A 21016-nucleotide genomic window follows, 5' to 3' on the forward strand; every position below is an offset into this window, starting at 1 on the left:
GCTGCTTCCTCCAACACCATGTATTTTTTTAAATTTAAAAAAAGAGGGGAGGGGTTGTGCAGACATCTCCTGACTCTGTACCTGACTCCAGTGTGTGGATTTAAAAATCTGTACACCAAGGTCCTGGTTCAGAATTAGATATGGGATTCTGTAAACCACTTTGCAGGTACAGTGTATCAAAATGGAGGATACAAGTGTTCATCATCGTTCTTCTGTGTAGTCCCGCCAAAAAGAGAATTTTTCATAGCTACTCCAAAGCTCCATTTGGGGGGGGGGGGTCACTCTTCCAAAGCCACATAGGAACCGCTTTTCCTGCCTAAAACAGTCATGTGACCTGTGGGAGGAGCAACACCCTTCCTCAGTTGAGCCACTGCGAGGAGAGGAATCAAGCTCTTGTGCTTCATAATTTCACTTCTGCATTTAACATTTTTTCCCTTGACTTTGGACTGATTACTGACTTCTGCTTCGGATTTTGGATTGGATTTGTTTCCCTACCATGATTTTCGGACTGGACTTGGAGACTTCCGGTTTGGCTAATGGAGACCTGACGTGGATCCAGGGAGCTGGATCATCAAGAGTGACTGTTTTGGGCAGGCCAGGTGCCTAGATCACCTGCTGCCACTCCTCTACAGGTAGAAGAGGAGTTAGAACGCTGCGAGACCCGGAGAGTGTGTGATCTCGGCAGCGGGGGAGGTCCAGGATAAAGGATTTTCCTCATTGTCTTGAGGTCCCCTTGGAGAAGGGCTAGCTAAAATCTCTGCAGTACTCTTTGAGTCATTTGTTTGGCATAAGGTCTCCAGAAACCAAGCTTCAGAACCAGATTTGGCCAATTGGAAACGAATGAAACAGCATGAAAGACCCAAACGGAACAAATTGAGGTAAAGATTTTTATCTTCCTTCGGACTTAAAATGAGAAGAGAAAGTTAACTAAAAGTTAAAATTGTGGACTGAGCTGATAGAATAAGAAAGGAGCAAGGCATCTTGAAGGAAAAACTGAAATTCGATAGACTATAAAGCGTAAAAGAAGTGAAATTAATTTTTGTTTATGCATACCTGTGGTTTTGGAAGAGATAACCGGCAGTGAGAAAAGGGGAGGAGGCTGAGAAGCTGCGGAGCAAACATCGCGAGAGGCTAGAAAAGCAAGGAGAACAACGAGTGATACTGCCTAGAGAGGCTTAATCTGGAGAGTAAGAAGGAAGTGGAAACAGCAAAGAAGGACCCGGAAGGAAAACAAAGGAAGAAATGCGAGATATAGCAACGAGAGGACAAAAGGAAGTGGATACCCACCACTCCGGAAGGGAAAAGAACGAAGCAAGCTGCCATAGAGACTCTCCACCCGATATCTGGTGAGATTGAAGCAGTTTGGATTTTTAAAATAAGAGATAAAAGGATATCTGGGATGGGGAAGAATCTAGTGTAGAAGCATGAAGAAAGTAGAGAAGGAATGGCAGGTTGCCATAGCAACGGCTATAGAATCGCTGGGGGGGGAATTTACAGAGGGATATGAAGAATTGAGCCAATCTATGCAGAAAATGGAAGAAAGATTGATTAAAAAGCATAAAGGATTTACTAAAACCAGAAGAGGAGGTGAAGATTGAGCTACAAGCAAAGAACCAGATAGTTCAAGAGATGGAGCAAAAAACCACCGATTTGACATCGAGCTTAAAAGTTGAAAAACAAGCATTTCAAGATCGTGTGGCAGAAAATGAGTATCAAACTACAGGTATTAAGCTGGAAATTCACGATACGCCAGGGAAAATAACGCAGAGTGTGCAGGAACAAATGATTCAAGTCTTGACAGAATTTTTAAAGAAGCAATCAGAGAAGTTAACAGTAAGCATGGAATACAGAATTAACTCCAGTTATGTACAACAGAAGAATTTACCAAGAGACAACATCGCTCAAGTGAAAGAGGAAACCCGGAAAAGAGGCAGAAGTACAAGATTCAAGTTACAAACAGGAATTACTTAAGGGACTAGCTTTAAGCTACAAGAGCTATTTAGGGGACTGGATATATGATTAAAATATAAAGTTATGGAACAAATTGATAATGTAAGATAAACGAACAAATTGGAAAATGTTAAATATAAAGTTAAATGAACTAATTGATAAGAAAATAAGGAGAACAAAATTTAAGTAAAATTTATGTGTAAAAGATGTGGAGAGAGAGAAATATAAGAATGAAACTACAGATGGAATTATTTGAAGGAATAAGTTTTTTTTTTAAGTTCCAAGTTAAAAGTGAACTAACGGGATTGAAGCTAAAGCAAAAGTACAAATTATATGTAATTGGTTAAAGAAACAAATTGTAATAGGTTGAAGATTGGATTTAAACTGTTGTATATGGCAGAAATGAATAGATTGATAAGGAAGTTATGAGAATAAAGTGAGGTGAAAATTTTTCATAGAATGGGGGAAATTTAAAATCAAATTTATGTGGAATTAAAGGGGATCTGATAGGATAAGAGTAGTCTATTGATAATGATATAAATGTAATGATAGAGAATAAGCTAGAACTTTGCCTTTAATTATAGGGACAAAGGAAAGTAACAGAGTTAATTATAAGAAATAAAGGAGTCATAGTGCTGTTGGAAGTCAACATAGAAAAGGGGGAGGGGGAGGGGGTGGGTTACATATATCAATATATGGGGGAAACGTGTTGTAAAATGATTGGTAGATTGTATGTTAACCCATCCAATAAAAAATATTTTTTAAAAAATGATTTTCAGACTGGACTTGGCTAAATTGGAATTGTGAGTGCTTCTATCAGGCAGTATGTCCCAATCTAAAGCCCTTTTCAAGAAATGTGGCCAGTGTGTGCTACAAAGATGACCCACTCTGACCAGTGTGAGCTATGTCTGTTATGTTTGGGTGAGAGCCATAACATAGCAGCATGTAGTATCTGCCAGCAGTTCATGCCAAAAGTGCGGAATGAAAGGGCGCTTTGGCTCAAGGCCTCACTTTGGGAGAGGGTTCTCTCTGGCACAGATACTCTGGCAGTGAAAGCACCTGCTGCAAAAGAGTGCCCATCATCTTCCGACCCTAAAGCAGCATCTCCATTAGCCCCTTCTGGACATCGATCCAGGGATGATTCCGTTGCCTCGTCTCAGTCGGTTCCAAGATCGGATCCGACCTTGAAGAAACACAGCAAGACGAAAGCGACTTCGGATCAGAGATCATCCTCAGAGCCGCCACCAAAGAAATCTAAGAAGACCAAACATTCAAGATCCAACACAGAGGCTAAACGAGATAAAATCTTGGAGTTGAGCCATCGGCTACCATCAGAGACTGTGGCCCCATTGGAGAAGGTTATCGTAATCCCTCCTAAGACACCTTCACCACATTTGGGATCCCCAGGCAGGTACCTATCTGAAGGTGAATTGCAAGATTTCGACTCACACCATTCGATTAATCTGGAACCGGTGAGATGGTCACGTGGATCCAGTACGGAGCTGGAGGTATCTGCCAGGGAGCCGATTGACACATTGGATCTGAGGCAGGGAAATTAAGTGGGTTTATTGTTGGATCCCACCTGTCACAACATGAATGGATCCGAGCAACATTACTCTCTGGAGCCGAGGTCTTCATTGGCACAACAATACCTGTATGCATGCTGTATTCCAGAACTGTATCACTGTCATTGGCAAGGGGGCCCATCCGAATTTGGTTCTTCTGATCTGAGACCGTCCACTTCTTCTGGACAAGGATTGCTCCCGCCCACTGTAAGCAGTTGGCCTGGCCTCCGCCATCTTTAATGGCCATTTAATATGGCTACCTGTGATATTATGGCCAGTTTGGTGTAGTGGTTAAGAGCGTGGGACTCTAATCTGGAGAGCTGGGCTTGCTTCCCCACTCCTCCACTTGAAGCCAGCTGGGTGACCTTGGGCTAGTCATAGCTCTCTGGAGCTCTCTTAGCCCCACCCACCTCACAGGGTGTTTTGTTGTGGGGATAATAATGACATACTTTGTAAACTGCTGAGTGGGCATTAAATTGTCCTGAAGGGCAATATATAAATCAAATGATGATGTTGTTGTTGTTGTTGTTGTTATAAATGTCACCAGGCCCCTGAATTAAAATGGCAGTTTGGATTGCAGCCAGGGAAATTCCAGCTAACAGTTGTTGAGTCCTGCCTGGGAGACCCAGGCATGAATAGAATGCTGCATGTAAATACAGAGAGATGAGCGGTGATTAGTTTTGCAGTGTCCTCAGCCCCTAAAGGAATCCTTAAGAATGGAGCAATTGTAGAAATCCAGCAGGCAGACAATACATTGGGGTTCTTTTCCAGATTCTTTCTGGTTCCAAAGAAGGATGGGGGACGTCGGCCCATCCTTGATTTGAGAGGTCTAAATTGGTTCTTAAAAACCTCCAAATTCAAGATGGTCACTTTATGTGCTATACTGCCATTCCTGAACCCTGATGATGAACACTACAACCATGTATTATGAATAAACAGACGCACTGCTTCCCTGACTCTCTTTGCGGAGGTCACGGCTATTTGGACCTGGGCCATTGCCAATTATGTGTTCTTACAGGCCATCCATATTGCTGGATCAGACAATACCAGAGCGGATGTCTTAAGCAGAGTGTTAAGGGTCAATCACGAGTAGTTGATAAACAGCGTATACTTGAACCATGTCTTTGCACTTTGGGGTATCCTGGAGGTGGACTTGTTTGCTGCTGCATCCAACACCAAAACGCAAGGTTTTGTTCCAGGGCAGGGAGCGATCCCTAGTTACTGGGGGATGCTTTTCTGTTCACATAGACAGGTCATCTATTTTACTTGTTCCCCATTCCCATTAATAGTCAGAACATTATGCAAGGCACAACAGGACAATACAGATTGTATCCTGATAGCTCCCTTCTGGCCAAGACAGATTTGGTTCCCAAAGTTACTAAGTCTGTCCAAACAGAATTACATCCTATTAGCTGCAGTACCGGACATCCTGAGCTGTGGAGATCTGCACCACCACAATCCCAACACACTCCACTTAACAGTGTGGTGCATCCATCCAGAAATTTAGCGCTTTCGCTAGAGGTACAAAAGGTTCTTCTTAATGCAAGAAGACCTTCAACCAGAAACTCTTACAAGTCTAAGTAGAAACGTTTTGTTTACTGGACAAAAGATGGGGGATTTCAGCGACCAAGTGTTCTGTACTTAGTATTTTAGAATACCTGTGCTCGTTGAAAGCTGAGGGTTTAGCTGCAATATCAGTCAAAGTGCATTTAGCTGCCATTTTGGCTTTTTGTACACAAGTTGAAGATAAGATGATGTTCTCAAACCGTACATGTCATCAGTTCCTGAAGGGACTATTCAATTTACATCCTCCTGTGTCGCCTCCTGTCCCTTAGTGGTCCTTGTCCCTAGTTCTTTCACAGTTAATGCTACCTCCTTTTGACCCTATTGCCACTTGTTCACTGGAATTATTGACTGTGAAGGTCAGTTTCCTGGTGGCAATCACATAATCTAGAAGGGTCTCTGAGCTGGCAGTGCTTAGGTCAGACCCTCCCTTTCTCAGAATCCTTAGGCCTAGCCTACAATTCCTGCCTAAGGTTCTTACCCCCTTTCGCTTGACACAAGAAATCCATGTCCTTTCCCAATCCGCAATCAAAGGTGGAAAAAGCACTCCACACACTTGACTTGAAACGGTTATTGTCCTTTTATTTACACAGGACACACATCTTTCATAAGGATGCATATTTATTTGTTTGTTATGGTGGGCTAAATAAAGGCAAGAGAGCGTCATCGCAGACAATTTCTAGATGGATTGTTCCTGCCCATCAAGAAGCCTACATTCAGGCTGGTGTTGAATGTTCATGGCAGATTAGATGCAGCAGTGGCTAAAGCAGTTCTTCAGTCTCTGTTTAATGATAACGTATGAAAAGTCACTACTGATAGAATAATTTTGCACATTCATTTGTATATAGTGATACGTGTATATAGTTTTTGCTTTTGATAACAGTTTGAAATTCTGATTTTTCTGTTACGATTTTGTTTCTCCTATTTTATGGGGTTATGTTGTTAACAAAATTGTGTTGGAGAGATTCACCCCGCCTCCTTATTGTGTGTAGATTGGTAATCTCCCATGTGGGACTGCACAGAAGAACGACAACGAAAACAGGGTTGTACATGCCTGTAACTAATGTTCATTGAGTTCTTCAGTGCAGGCACACATATCCTCCCTCTTGCCCCGCTGTGAACTCTCTGGTGCTGCCTAGTGTAGCTCATGGCAGCTCAGGAGAACTGGGGGGGGGGGGTGTCACTCCTCCCGCAGGTCACATGACCATTTTAGGAGGGAAAAGCAGTTGCTATGTGACTTAGGAAGAGCGACCCCAAAATGGAGCTTTAAAGTAGCTATGAAAAATTCTTCGGTTGGCAGGGTTGCGCGCATGCGCAGTCCCCATGTGTGCCTGCACGGAAGAACTCAATGAACAATAGTTACAGGTATGTACAACCCTGTTTTTTCAATAAATACATTTGGAAAGACAGCATTAATGGAAGAATTACCAGCCTCACAGAAGGTGTGTCATTTGTATCTACCTTTCTAAAAAAATTGAAATTGTAATTGTTTCATATTCACTGATGACGTCTCTTGCACTTTTCCCCAGGCACTGAGTGATCGTTTTAGTGGTGAGATCCCAGATGATCAGATGGCCCACAGCTCCTTCTTTCCGGACGAGTATTTCACCTGTTCCTCTGTGTGTCTCAGCTGTGGGTAGGTGAATGCAGATCCATCAGAGACCTCTTTGATTAATGCCCAAATATACAGTTCATTGTGCTGTAGTGGTTATAGCACCAAGGACATCATCCGGTTTTTCTGCAGGATTCTCTGCCGCAGTCCTTTAAAGTGTACATTTAAAATTAGGCTGCTTTTTCTAAGCAAGCCATTCATGCTGAAAGTGATCGCATGGATGTCTGCAACAAAAATTCCCAAATATTAATTGAATTCTGACATTCTATATTTTATTTCTTACATGTATATCCTGCCTTTATTCTTTCATGAAACTCAAGGCAGTGCAGGAGTTTCCCAGGTCTCCTTATCCAGGCATTGACCAAACCCAGACTGGTTGGCTTCAGGGAGGTTGCTGCATCACTTGTCCTCAAACTGTACTGTGGAAACTTAATCCTGAGGCTGAAATTTCTGTGTGGTTTGTTCTCCTTGTGTTGTTGGAAGATTCAGGATGCATGCTGTTTCTGAAACGTTCTTAGGTAAAATTAAAGTAGTTTTAGGTGGGTAGCCATGTTGGCCAGCAGTAGAACAGCAGGATTTGAGTCCACTGGCACCTTAGAGACCAACAAGATTTTCAGGGCATAAGTTTTTGAGAGTCAAAGTTCCCTTCTTCAGATACTTTAGGTAACATTAAATACTCACTGCTTTTGTTGTCTGGTCTGTAATATGGTGGGCATTCAGTTGTTCTTATGACTCACAGGAATTTCACTATTAGCCTTTTGCTTTTCTAATTAGTGTTTGTAATAAGTACGTGCCATTAGGACTTCAAGGAGCATATTGTGAAAGCAGTGAGTGGCCTTCCAGAATATTCTCCTGTGGCTGTTTCTGCCAATTGTTATATTTTTGCCATTGCCCACTCTTGGTTAATTCCTTCTAGACCTCTTGGAAAGTTTCTGTTCTTTTCCCTCCCCCTTCATTTTCTCTTTTGTTATATTAGATTTCTGTATACCTTTAAGCTATAATTCTTTCCTGATAGTAATGATGGTCTGTTTGTAATTTTAAAATGTTTGAAGAATAAAGAGTTTATACAAAATTAAGACAGTAAGAAATAAGGTTGCACCAAATGTTTGATCGTGAACAGTTTCTGTCCATAAAGAGTACTTTGGGGGACAGAGGGGTAAGATTCCTGACACTGCCCTCCATAATCTTCCTCATTTCTTCTTAGCTGTTCAGTGCCTGCTAGCAGCTGCTTCAGTATCATATATTCTATGAATGAGGAACTACTATTTTCTGGGAAGTGATCTCACCTAATTGGTCATATAGTGAGCATGATGGTTCCAAAATGCTATGTAACCAATTGGCTTTGGCTACGGGACTATGTTGGAAACCCACACAGAATGAGGGCAGTGCCTTCTGCTCTCCCTCTGAATGGGTGAATATTTTTTTCTCATTTCATACTTGATGGAATCTTTCACAAAAACACACAGAGGGAGGCTTATTGACTCAATGACAGTCGGAAACTATCTAAGTGAATCTCTGTCCAGGTTACTGATGTTATATTGAGATTTGTCTTGCTGATAACCAGCCCTTTCTCCGAACTTTTCTTTGCTTGATATTGAAATTCCAGGTGTGGATGTAAGAACAGCATGAACCATGTAAAAGAAGGGGTCCCTCATATAGCCAAGGGTCGCTGTCGATATACCCATCAATATGATAACAGAGTGTATACCTGCAAGGTGAGTAGAGCAAAGAAAATGGGACTCCAGGAAATGGAGATGCAGAAGATTTTACATAAACTACAGCAGACCCACACAACCTGTAACCCACCAAACTGATCGTGGTCGCTTAGCTACGTATTACAGCCTGTCAAGTTCTTGACCCCCTCTCCTCATTTCTGTAGTCCTAGGTAGGCAAGAGCAAACCCCCAAGAGGTATTGAGCTTTTGATGGGTCACAAGTTAGGCAGTCCCTGTCTTGGATTCATAGAATCATAGGGTTGGAAGGAACCTCTAGGGTCATCTAGTCCACCCCCCTGCACAATGCAGAAAATTCACAAATATTCCACCCCTCCCCCACACACACCCAGTGACCCTTACTCCATGCTCAGAAGATGGCAAAACACCATCAGGATTCCTAGCCAAATTGGCCTGGGGAAAATTGCTATCGGATCCTAAGGTGGTGATCAGCCTTACCCTGGGCATGTAAGAAGGGGCCACAAGAACTAAGCGCTGATGTAACCTTTTCTGCCCTGCCTCTCATGATCTGTGTAAGTTTTTGTTTGTTTATTTAACCTCATTCATACCCCACTTTTCTCTCCAAATGGAACTCAAAGCAGCTAACATCATTCTTCTCTCCTCTCCTTCATTTTTTTCCTCACAACAAATCCTGTCAGGTAGGTTAGGCTGAGAGAGTGTGACTGGCCCAAGGTCACCCAGTGAGTTTCTATGGCAGAGTGAGGATTTGAACTTGGGTTGCCTAGATTCTAGTCTTACACTCTAGCCACTACTCCATACTGGCTCTCTGTTATAGTTTCATACAAATGTTCACATCATGGAGATTTCCAATTTGCCCCAGTTTGGAAAACAGTTTCTTCAAAAACAAACTCTACCTTTTCATGTGCATATAAGAGCTGTACTTTGGGATTTGATCTCTCCAATTCTAGGCTTGTTATGAACGTGGGAACGAGGTTAGAGTGGTGCCAAAAACATCTGCATCCACTGATTCCCCTTGGATGGGTCTTGCCAAGTATGCCTGGTCAGGGTGAGTATGGGAGAGCAGAAGAACTGTTGTCTTTCTTCTTTTATTCTCATCACGTATTGAGGTGTGCTTGAGTGATTCCTTCTTTTCTCCTGACTACAGTTATGTGATAGAGTGCCCCAACTGTGGAGTTGTGTACCGCAGCAGACAATACTGGTTTGGTAACCAAGATCCTGTGGACACCGTGGTGAGGACAGAAATTGTACATGTCTGGCCAGGAGTAAGTCTGTTTGTGTGGACCGGTTATCTTCCCTCTGTTACAGAAAGGATAATGTTCAAACTGACACATAATTATAGACTTTCTGTCCCTTCAGTGTTAGCCATTCCAGAAGTTGTCAGAGAGAGAATACAAGATAGACACTGCATGTCTGGATGTTTACATACTTAGCTCCACTTTGAAACACGGTTTAGAAAACCTAACAAGTCTCTGCTTCCAAGATAACTGAAGTCTTTGCTATATTATACTGTCTTCTTGTTTGCTTTTAAAAACACAAAGGATTGTGTCTAAGCGATGGATTCCAAAGCAGAAAGAGTAGGTTGGTCCTCACTTCCACAAATGAAAGGAGTTTGCAGAAGCAGATCTTCCTCAATAGCCCCCTGTATCCCCTGAAATTTTGTGTAATGTGCCACTTGGCATGGGGGCTGCTGTAAGGAGGAGGGATTGGATAAAATCAATCCCTCACTCTTCCACAATGGAGCAAACTTGACTCAAGCCTTGCTCAGCTCATGCAAGGGCAGTTATTTTACCTGTTTCTTCCCTCTTTACTGCACCCCCCTCCCTTCTGCATAGCTTGGCATATTGTTCAGGAAGGTCCCCCAATTGTCTGCAGAGGATTTCTGAGATGAGGAAGATCTCCTTCCACAACCTCCTTCAATTAGTGGGAATTAGAATTGAGTCCAATGAGCACAAAATATGCTTTTGTATCCTCAGAAGATTCATTGTTTTAAAGACCTCAAAAGAAAGTTGTGTTCAGAGACGTCACAATCAGCAGCAGGAGTCTTATTTACAAGGACTATATTTGTATCTGGTTGCACCAGTAAACCATCCCTATTCTCCATATTATCATATGGAAAATGGCATACATCTTCCCATGTTGGCTTTTTAATAGAGGGTGGCATATCAGAAGCAGACAAGTATGATGGGATCGGACTAAATATCCATTTTGTTGCAGACAGATGGATTTCTGAAAGACAACAACAATGCTGCCCAGCGCCTCATTGACGGGATGAACTTCATGGCGCAGTCAGTATCTGAGCTGAGCCTGGGACCCACAAAAGCTGTGACCTCTTGGCTGACAGACCAAATTGCTCCAGCCTACTGGAAACCCAATTCCCAGATTCTGGTATCTAAAAGCCACTATACTTGCATGCTCATGGGAAAACTGTTCCTATTTACATGATCGCATATTCCCTTTCCACCACTTCTCCTTGTCCCCAAATGACGAAAATAATGGTGTGATTTGATGAAGATTGTTTGTATGCTAAAAATCTGCTGTGCTCAGTAGGCTTGCAAATAACTGCTTGCCTGGGATGAGTAAATATGCTCCAAGAGACCAAACAAAACACATATGCAGCCGCCCGTGTGGGTACTCCCATTCCCATCTATTTCCCAAAGACTGAGAGAAACAGCTAGGCATGCCATGCTTAAAGCTACATTCTGTTGTTCTCTTTCCTTCTTCCTGGAAAGGCAGGAGGAGGAAAAACAATCTCTTTGCCTTCCTCTGGAACAGAGGCTTTGTCTTTATGTAGAATAGAGAGAGGAATAAGAGTCCTCCCAGTCTTGGTGCATTTGCCTAGCTAGCTGGTTAAGTGTTGGCTGCTGCTTTTGCTGTCCTTTCCCCCCTTGCTGTAAAGAGAGGAACCAAAAGACAGTATTATTCCTGCCAGTCCTGTTCTTCCACTGGGCTGGGCCAGCTCTTCAGTTACTTTTGCCTTTTCCCTTTTACCAAGAGAATGTACAAGCCCATGCTGTGTCTCTGCAGCAATGCTTTGGAGGTTACTTTATAGTCTGGTTTCTCTTTCCTAGGTGTAAAATCTTTACCACTGAAAGAAAGCAGCCACTATTTGTGGTGTTCTGGAGAAAAAGCTCAGCACCAGTGGCAACTGCCCATCCCTCATGGGTCTCCGTATCTTCCTGAGCTGAAAAGGGGATGGGGACAGTTCTGGCTCCTCTTGAATTCTGGCATGGGGAGCAGAATGTTGGGGTGTGTGGGGAAGAGAATATTGTGGAATCAGATGATGGATGACTAGTATTGCTCTGCTTAATTACATGGCTCATGTTATATGATAAGCCACTGCTATCTTTTCAGAAACCACTACAGTATACTTTTTGGTCTTTAGCTTGAAACACCCTATCTGGACCTCCTTTCCTTGGTCTATTTATGTTTTAAGTGATTTATCTACTTCTCACCAGTGTTTGGTCAACCTTGCTAGCTTCCATGAGCCAGCAGAGACAATGATCCGGCATTGTTGTATATAGACAAATCTGAATTCTTGGGCTCTGATTCTGCATGTTGACAGTGATGGGAAATCTGTTTCTTCCTGTACAGTTGTAACGAGGTAGAAATTGGATAGGTTGGAAACACTAAAATTACACAGTCATGAGGCTCATCCGTATCAGTTAGAAAAGCTGCAGTTCTGAATTTTATCCCTGTTACTGTGTTTTATCCATGTAAATGTGGAATGCCTTGGATTATAGCATCTAGCTGAAACAGCGCCTTTGTTGAATTGGTGGTGGAACTTGTGAGTAGAGGTGCTGATTTTGTGGCACTATTTACACTGTATGAGGACTGTACAAGATCCCACCAACGATGCACTGAGCCTTTGTCAATGCTTGGCCATCACCAGGTTTTCAGGTCCCACACAGACAGCAAAACCAGGAGGATTATTGAATCTCTTGCTGGTCACTGTATGGGGATGCATTCAGTGGCTGAATTGCAAAATGTGCAGGCCCTTGCCATATACAGTATGACTTGATTGCCAAGTTCAGAGCTAGCAGCTGCATTGTGAGCCCCTCCAGAACAGCTGCTAATGCTCGCCTTTTGGCAGCTACTTCCAAAGAGGTAACATCTGGGGCTGGAATAAATGTGAATCGCCCAGTTCCATGTGCTTACATTCCCCTGAATTCTCTCAGGAGACCATGTTATTGGTGTTTTCAGAATAGGACCATTTGTCTATAGGGAGGGATGTTTGTCCACATCACACCCCCATCTCCACTCTTTGTTTTCTCATATAAGCCACACCAGAAGATAGCCCAACAGGTTCTTTTTTTTTCTTTCAGAATTGCAGAAAGTGTGGCATATCATTTAAAGATAATGACACTAAGCACCATTGTAGGTCATGTGGTGAAGGTTTCTGCGATGGGTGTTCATCGAAGACTCGCCCTGTCCCTGAGCGGGGCTGGGGACCCACGCCTGTACGTGTATGTGACAGCTGCCATGACAGCAGGGGCATCCAGTTAGGTAATCCAGTCATGACCATATTGGGTGTGTGAATCAAGTTGACTTGTGCAGCTTTCAGTTAGGGTAACGCTGTGTCTTGCCATAGCTGCTTTTGTCATCATCCAGCTGAGAACAAACTGTAACCTGGTCCTTTAACCTGGTCCTATAACCTGGTGGAAAATCTTGTTGGTCTCTATGACGCCAATGGACCCAAATCTTCCTGTTTTACTGCAGACCAACATAGCTACCTACTTGAAACTGGTTCTTTAGTGCTCTTAGCCACAACCACAAATAAGGGGCACACACACAGCATAATAAAAAGAAGCATACCTAGGGCTGCAGGGAAAGTCTCCAAATTTCTGTATGTGTTAGAATATAAATAATCATTTTCAGAGGAAACTACTCAACATATTAATTGAATTCAATCAGATTACTGATTTCTTAATCTCCTCCAGTTATTTACGGTGTCTCACTCTGAGATGGAAACAAGCATTTCAAGAGCTCCTGCTGTTGATAGGTTCTCTTCTGTGCATTCAGCTCACTTCAGCCTCTGTTCAGTCTTACGTTTGTTCACAAATCAGACGTCTAAGCAAGGAAAATATCTAAGGATAATCTTTCTGCTGTTCATGCAGTTTAGTTTAGATCCAGGGTGTATATTTATTAAACTACTGGGAGGATACCACCCACAGTATATGCCTTGTCTACCTGGCTACTGTTGAGACTTATGAAAATTTCCCAAGGGCTGGCAGGGAAGGTAGAGTATGAGTGCCTTTTAATGGATTCTGCCAAATGAAGTGCATACATTTTGGAATCATCCTTGGCAGCATCCACATGGCAAGGAGTCTCTGATTTGCATTAGTTGCCTCTGCAGTGGAGTGCCACAAGAGTTTTCTGCACTTTTCTCCATTGGCTGCCATTTTCCCTGCATCCCCTCCCCCATTCTGCAATTGGTGGGCTTTTTTAGAGCTTAAAAAATACTTGGTATAGTGTCATAGCACTCACCCAATTTTTTAAGAAGCCCTTTGGTAATGTGGTGGGAGAAATGGCAGTCATGATGGGCTGCCAGATGGAAGATAGTGTCCATGTGGATGGGACCTCAGAAAAAGTGCACTTTACTATCCAGACAGCATGCTAATGCACTTGGCCTGGGTTCTTTTGAAAAGATCATAGTCAAGCAGGTTTGGGAGGATGATATTTTGTGGATGCTCCAAAAACCAGCAAAAGCAGAGAAAAATATTTGTATGAAAGCAGCCCTGGAGAGGTTTTTCAGCTGATGACATCCCTACTTTGACAGGGTATTTACTTTAAAGTTACATGTTTATGTATCATTGTCCCTTACAATATCAGACAGCTGGCTGGCACTTTTGGTTTTTGGCATCAAGTTCTTTCTAAACTGTGATGTAGGCTGGCTGAACTTGTGGGTTTTGCTCTGAGCTTCAGTTTCTGTTGCACAGATGTACCCGAGGCTCCAACAGATGAGGAAGGGGGGACAGTGATAGCCAGGAAAGTCGGTGAGGCTGTGCAGAACACTCTTGGGGCTGTTGTGACTGCCATCGACATCCCATTAGGTAAGTGTTACTTGATTTATTTACAATTGTCTTGTCTTTTTATTTCAAAGGGTAAATGCGGAATTGGGTTTTGAGAAAAGTAGGATTTGTTGAGGTAAAGGGTCTGCTGGAAGGGTTCTGTGAGCTGTGTGATTTTTCTTCATAGCTGTAGTTAATGGATCAGGTTGTCCTAGATGTGCACCATGTGTTCACCGTAGTTCTTAAATGTTTATCGCCTTTAGACACAGGTCCATGGGAGTGGCTTTCCCATGCACATGTGGCTGTAACGTGTCTTATGAATGCTTGACCATTTGGGTGGGGTCAACCACATTGGCCTTTTGTGCCAAATCACTGTTGGGAAGGAAGGTGCCAGTAGGGTGAGCCAGATTCATGTAACTGGTCTGGTCACAGCGTTGTAGAATATGTAGGTATTGCAGCCATTTGAAAGAAGCACCATTGGCAAGCATCTCCCACACAAGATAAGACAACAAAGTTGGGGATGTTTTTGTTCTTAGTCTGTGCGTAAGACCAAAGAAAAAGGGAAAGAGTGGGTCACCTAGGACCACAGCATAGTTTTTGAAAGTGATGATTTGTGGAAAACCTCAAGGTTTCTCAGTAGTTTTCCAGCCCAAGGACCAGAAGCACAGCTCCTTTATTGTATTGATTAGGATAGGGGTGATGTTTGTCTCTTGGGTGCTTTCATGTGGAAGTCTATGGGGTTTCCAGTGTGATCAAATAATACAAGACCTGGCTTGTTGAGAGAACAGGTGTTGGAATTCTGCATGCGCACTGCCTTCTCTCAAATGGGAAGGGTGAATGCTCATGCAAGTTGTATCTTCTTGTTCCTGGGCCTGGTGCTGTCTGTTCTTTAGATTGCCTCTTAAAGCAGGTACATATGATGCTGATGCCTAATGTCAATTTGTTCATTAATTTTTTATAAAAGCACAGACGGAGAATGATTTGAACCTTCTTATAGACATTCTTAACCCTTTTCTTCACAAGAACATTGGAAAAAGGCAGAGATGGGTTTTGTAGTCCTTGTTCCTTTTTGCTAATGATGGTTACAGCATGGTGGATTTTTATAACTCTTCACAGGTCTCGTGAAGGATGCTGCCAGACCTGCTTATTGGGTGCCTGACCATGAGATCTTACACTGCCACAACTGTCGGAAGGAATTCAACATCAAGCTCTCCAAACACCACTGTCGTGCCTGTGGCCAGGGTTTCTGTGATGAGTGTTCCCATGAGCGTAGAGCAGTCCCTTCCCGTGGCTGGGACCATCCTGTCAGAGTCTGCTTTAATTGCAATAAAAAGCCCGGTGACCTTTAACCCCAACTTCCTCTCTGGGTCCTCCATAACACCTCAGCTTCTCAGGGTTAGCAAAACAACAACAAAAGTACCCCTTTTTAACCTTTCATGTTCATGTGCTGTTGTCAATAAGATTGTAGAATAACTCATTTCAATAGGTCCTACAGGGCTTGTTTTCAAACAGATATCGAAAGTTGAAGGTGGGTAAGTGTGGAGAAGCTTGGAGTAAAATGAGGAATCCCAAATCCTAGTGTATTATAAACCAGTCAAAAGTATGTATCTCTATATCTATATAAATTTAGTATGCAGAGAATGCAGCTGGCTGATGAAACATTGATCATTTACAGTTTAAAAAGGCAAATGGAACTGTTTTATGAAGTGTAATGGGTCAGACACATAGCCTCTTGAGTGCCTTTGAATTTGTGTGAAGCATTGCTTACAGTTCATATTGGGAAAAATGAAGTAGTTCCTGCTTTTGAATAGGGAGGGAGTCCGAAGCATTGCCCTTGCAACTCCATAATCCATACTTATTTTATTCCAGCCTGCCCTTGGGTGGTTCCACCTAGTTGTTTAGTCTGGAATTGCTGTTATTTGTTCATTCAGGTTTAATGGACAGTCCAGACAAAATCATAGGCAACCTGTTGCATTCCTGTGTTTTCAGTATTTTTCTGGGTTTTTTTCCAAACCTGTATAGCGGCAATTTTAAAAACTTAAAATGTATGCAGTTGAAATGCAGGATGGTTCCATGTGAACATCAAAGTGCTCCTGAGGTTTCCCAGGGCTACTATCCCTTCTCTGTCCAGCTTAATTAATTACTTCCAATTTCTCTCTCTGCATTCATGAATCAAATATGAATTATCAGTTCCTCTTTGAGAGGGAGGATGAGACAAGTACAACTTTTCACTTTGTAGTCAAAGTCATTACTCATATTCTCTCTATTTTTATTATTTTAGTACTGCAATTTATGCTGAGGATAAAACGAATAATATATGCAATGATGGCAGGCTGCAAACTGAAAAATAGTATTTAAGCCTCTCTCTTTCCTAAGGAGACACTGAAAAAACTGGCAGGAGAAAAGAGGAAAATATTAATTAGTTTGAAAAGAAAGGAACAGAATGGAAATTGTAGAGAGAAGTGGAACCTTTGTTGAAGGGATGGTTGTTGTGGGTTTTCCGGGCTGTTTGTTGAAGGGAGCTTATTTCTAAAAATCTATATAGTAGGAATTTGCCCATAGAGTTGTGTGTGTGTGTTTTACTGAAGAATCCAGCACTATATTAAGTGCCATATGGAACCACCATTTCAAATCTGTGTGCAGCTGAATGCAGCAAATGCATTTAGTGCTACAAAAAGATCCTAGTGTGGAACAATAATTTCTCATTTGTAGGGCCTTACCTTTCCAGGCAGTCAGGGTAATAAAGAGGACAGCACTTTTTCTCTCGTTATTCAGAATAGGTCCTGTTTAAAGTCTGTGTGGCTACAGAACAGATGCTGTAGTTTTTCGAGTCTTGGAAGGGCATTGCATTAAACATAGTGGGAAATTAAGCAAAATCAACTGATGTGTCACAAAATCTAAAGATGGTATACTAGCTTAGTTCAGTTGTATTTTCGGGTGATAAGGCCTTATACTTCATGACCACATTCCTATATGTTTGATAGACTCTCATCTCTTCATTAACTCTTCAGTCTTAACAGCAAAGGTAGGTATCAGGTGAGCTTTCATACTTTGCAGTTTAGTAATTACTTAGCATTTTAGACACTAGTTGTCTTTAAACAATCCTAAATATATATATACTTAGAGGTATCCCCCTATAAACACTCAAACCAACCTGGAAAACAGCAGGGGTGATACTGGGACAGCATTCTTTTCTACAAGCCCTGCATCAGACCACTTTGAGGGAATGATCAAACTACTGAGTAAAACTGTAACACTGGACTTTTCTGTGGATCTTGGCTTTCATGATAATAAACACAATACTATCAGACTGAAGAATGAAGCCCCTCCTCCTTTTATCTCCTATGAGTCTGGCACATTCCCCTGGTGGAGATCTGTCTTCACTCATCATTACTGGAGTTTGGCATGATATCCTGGCACTCTTTCTCCCACATATAGAATATATACTTGTATCCTTTGATTACTGAAACCCAATTTTAGGACTATATTATTAAATTAAGTGATATAAGGACTATCCTTTCTAAACAAGTGTGCTGACTTCAGTGTAACTAATCTTTTTTTCTGCCTGTGGAAGGAAGCAACAGTTTTCAGCTTGCATGCCAAAACAGAACTGGATTATGTAGTAGTAAATTCCTGGTATCTACAGGGAGGAAAACCTATTTTGTAACTAGAAGCTGACAATTTTTTCAAGGAATAGAAATGGGATTAAAAGTCTTGTAGAGTTTTTCAACCTAGGTACTACACTCTGAAGTGTTTATTTTTGATTCTGTGGTGGAAATACAATTGGAATTTGTTTGTAGTCCATGCTGTGTGTTATCCATGCATGTAGCTATTTTACCATGTTGTTGCACATAAAGAAACCATCCCTGACATTCCTTGTATAAAATCTTAACTTGTAAGCTTCTGTGTCATTGATTTGTTTGATTTTTTTTTGTGCTGCCCTAAGAACCTACTACATCATTCTTCTTAAGGGAGATGTAAGTTGCTACACATAAAAAAATAGCAGCATGGTCCTGGAGGAAAATTTTAGCTTAAAGGCCAGGACCTCTAAGGTAGCATTTTCAGAATTGTTACCAGTTCCATGCAGGGCCAGCTAAACAGGTATAATTTAGGGGTCCTTGTGCCTGGATGAAAAAGTGGTATGGGGAAGAAAGGACTGGTCCTGGATTTATTAGGTACTGGGAAACTTTCTGGGACAAGCTGAATCTGCACAAAAGAGATGGTTTTCATTTGAATCAAAAAGGAACCAGGTGGCTGCCTGCACTATTAAAAAGATGGCAGAGCAACTTTTGATTCCTGGGGGAAAGACGACAGGTGATCTGAGCCAAGACGGGAGCTGTAGTGCTTGGTAGTATTAACTCTTGGGAAAATATTGGTGGGAATGGGCTAGTATTGTGCAGAAAGGAGGGCCATGAGGAAACCTAAGGGGCAAGGGGGGGCCATGAGAAAAATGAAGTACTGGTAAGGATATGCTCATTCTGGAAGCCTCCAGGCCATGATACAAGAGCTGGAGTGTTTGGTGCTAAATGAAAATTTTTACATAATAGGTGTTTTAGAAACTTGGTGAAATGAAGCAAACCAATGGAACGCTTATCCTTGGATATAACTCTATAGACAGGATAGTCACAGATGTGTTGGGGGCACTGTTGCTCTGCATATCAGATATGGCATAGAGTCAAATAAGTTTCTTCAACTATACCAGGAGCAGGAAACCATCTGGTGACATGGTCTCAGCTAAGAAATATGATTTGGTTAACAGGTTAGATTAAGCTAAGGATCAAATCATGTAAGTATGTGAGTCGGTAATTATGGATAGCTTGCAGCTTGGCTTACAGGAAAGGCCAGGAGCAAGACTTAAAAAGTCCTGGCATCCCAGATGACAAACCAAGATGCCAGTGCAGTCTTGAGAAATGGTAACCAGACTAGTGCCTACTTCCATGACTGCACATGCTGACCAGGCAATTTTAGTTTTGAGAGGAATGAAAAGATTACCTATGGAAAATAAGATGGCAGAGAAACAGAGTGTATTCTTTGTGTCCATTTTCACTGTGAAAATTGTGGAACATACACCCATGATGGAGCTGTTGTTTTGAGAAGGGTGTCTGAAGAACTGGGTCAAATTGAGGTAATGAGAGATGTTCTAGAACTGCTAGACAAACTGAAATCCATTAAATCTCGTTCCCGATGGCATACTCTTGAGGGTTCTCAAGGAACTCAAACATGAAACTGTTGAGCTACTAGCTAGTATTGTAACTTGTTAAAATTGTCCTCCATGCCAGAGGGCTGAAAGTGGCAATTCTTGCAATGGAGGATCCCATTATTCTTGCAGCAGGATCCCACAAGGATCAGTATACAGGCTGGTGTTATTCATGAGAGCCAGTGTGGTGTAGTGGTTAAGAGTTGGACGAGAATCTGGGAGACCCAGATTTGAATTCCTTCTCTGCCATGGAAGCTTGCTGGATGATCTTGGGCCAGAAACACACACTCAGCCTAACCTACTACACAGGGTTCTTGTGAGGATAAAATAGAGAACAAATATAAGCTGCTCTGGGTCCCTGTTGGGGAGAAAGGTGGGGTATAAATGATGATGTGCAATTGGGTATGAACAGTATAGTGGCCAAGTGTGCACAATACCAAATTATTCAGTGTTGGTAAGTGAAAGGTTTTGCACACTGAAAGAAAATTCTAACCTTAAATATATGAGGTTCGAACTGGCTGAGACCAAGATTGAAAGAGATCTTGGTTACAATGGACAGTTCAATGAAAATGTTGATTCAGTGCATGCTAGAGGTGGAAAAACTCCATGCCAGGGATTATCAGGAAAGGGACTGAAAATAAAACCGTGATGATTATAATGCCCTTGTACACAGCCACGGTACAATCTCATTTGGAATACTGTGCAGATCTGGTCACCTAATCTCAAAAAGGATATTGCAGTGCTGGAAAAAGTACAGGACAACCAAGATGATCAAGGGGTTTGAGCACCTTTCCTATGAGCAAAGGCTGAAGAGTCTTGAACTTCTTAGTTTCAAGAGGGGAGTCTAAGGGGGGACGTGATAGAGGTTCACAAAATTATGCATGGGATGGAGAAAGTGGATAGTTTTTTACCCTCTTGTAATATTAGAACTCTGGGGCACCAAATGAAGTTGATGGGCAAATAGGTACAGGACTGACAAAAGGAAATAGTTCTTCATTTAAGAAGTAATTTAATTATGGAATTCACTGCCAGGGGACGTAGTAATGGCCATGAGCACAGATAGCTTTACAAGGGATTAGAGGGATTCATGGAAGAGAGCTCCGTCAAGGGCTACTAGCAATGCTGCATAAAGAGAACCTCCACATTCAGAGACAAACCTCTGCATACCAGTGCTAGAAGGTAACATCATGGGAAGCCCCTGTGCCCTATTTACTCCTGGGCAACTGGTTGGTCACTGTGAAACAGGATGCTATACTACATGTGCCACTGGTCTGATCCAGCAGGGCTCTTATACATAGGAGAAGTTGTGTATTTCATGGAACACACACCTTGTTAGCCACCAAAGCCCAAGGTCATCTTGTTCTTTTAAAGTAACTTAATTAGCAATGCCTGAAAGAAGTGGTATCTTCAGACAATAAATGAAAACAC

At 42.2% G+C, this 21016-nt stretch overlaps 1 protein-coding gene across 2 annotated transcripts in view; it reads left to right on the forward strand.

The window, feature by feature from the left end:
- ZFYVE1 (zinc finger FYVE-type containing 1) overlaps positions 1-18290 on the forward strand; it is a 35997-nt gene extending 17707 nt beyond the window's left edge. For both annotated transcript variants that reach the window (XM_054972094.1, XM_054972093.1), the window contains exons 5-12: positions 6608-6714; positions 8297-8405; positions 9331-9428; positions 9528-9645; positions 10598-10768; positions 12706-12886; positions 14320-14433; positions 15508-18290. In XM_054972094.1, the coding sequence (XP_054828069.1) occupies positions 6608-6714; positions 8297-8405; positions 9331-9428; positions 9528-9645; positions 10598-10768; positions 12706-12886; positions 14320-14433; positions 15508-15740 (1131 nt within the window). In that variant the 3' untranslated portion in view covers positions 15741-18290. The remainder of the gene's footprint in view (positions 1-6607; positions 6715-8296; positions 8406-9330; positions 9429-9527; positions 9646-10597; positions 10769-12705; positions 12887-14319; positions 14434-15507) is intronic.
- Positions 18291-21016: the final 2726 nt, after the last annotated feature.

This window comes from Eublepharis macularius, chromosome 2 (assembly GCF_028583425.1).
Source record: "Eublepharis macularius isolate TG4126 chromosome 2, MPM_Emac_v1.0, whole genome shotgun sequence".
Taxonomy (NCBI): Eukaryota; Metazoa; Chordata; class Lepidosauria; order Squamata; family Eublepharidae; genus Eublepharis; species Eublepharis macularius.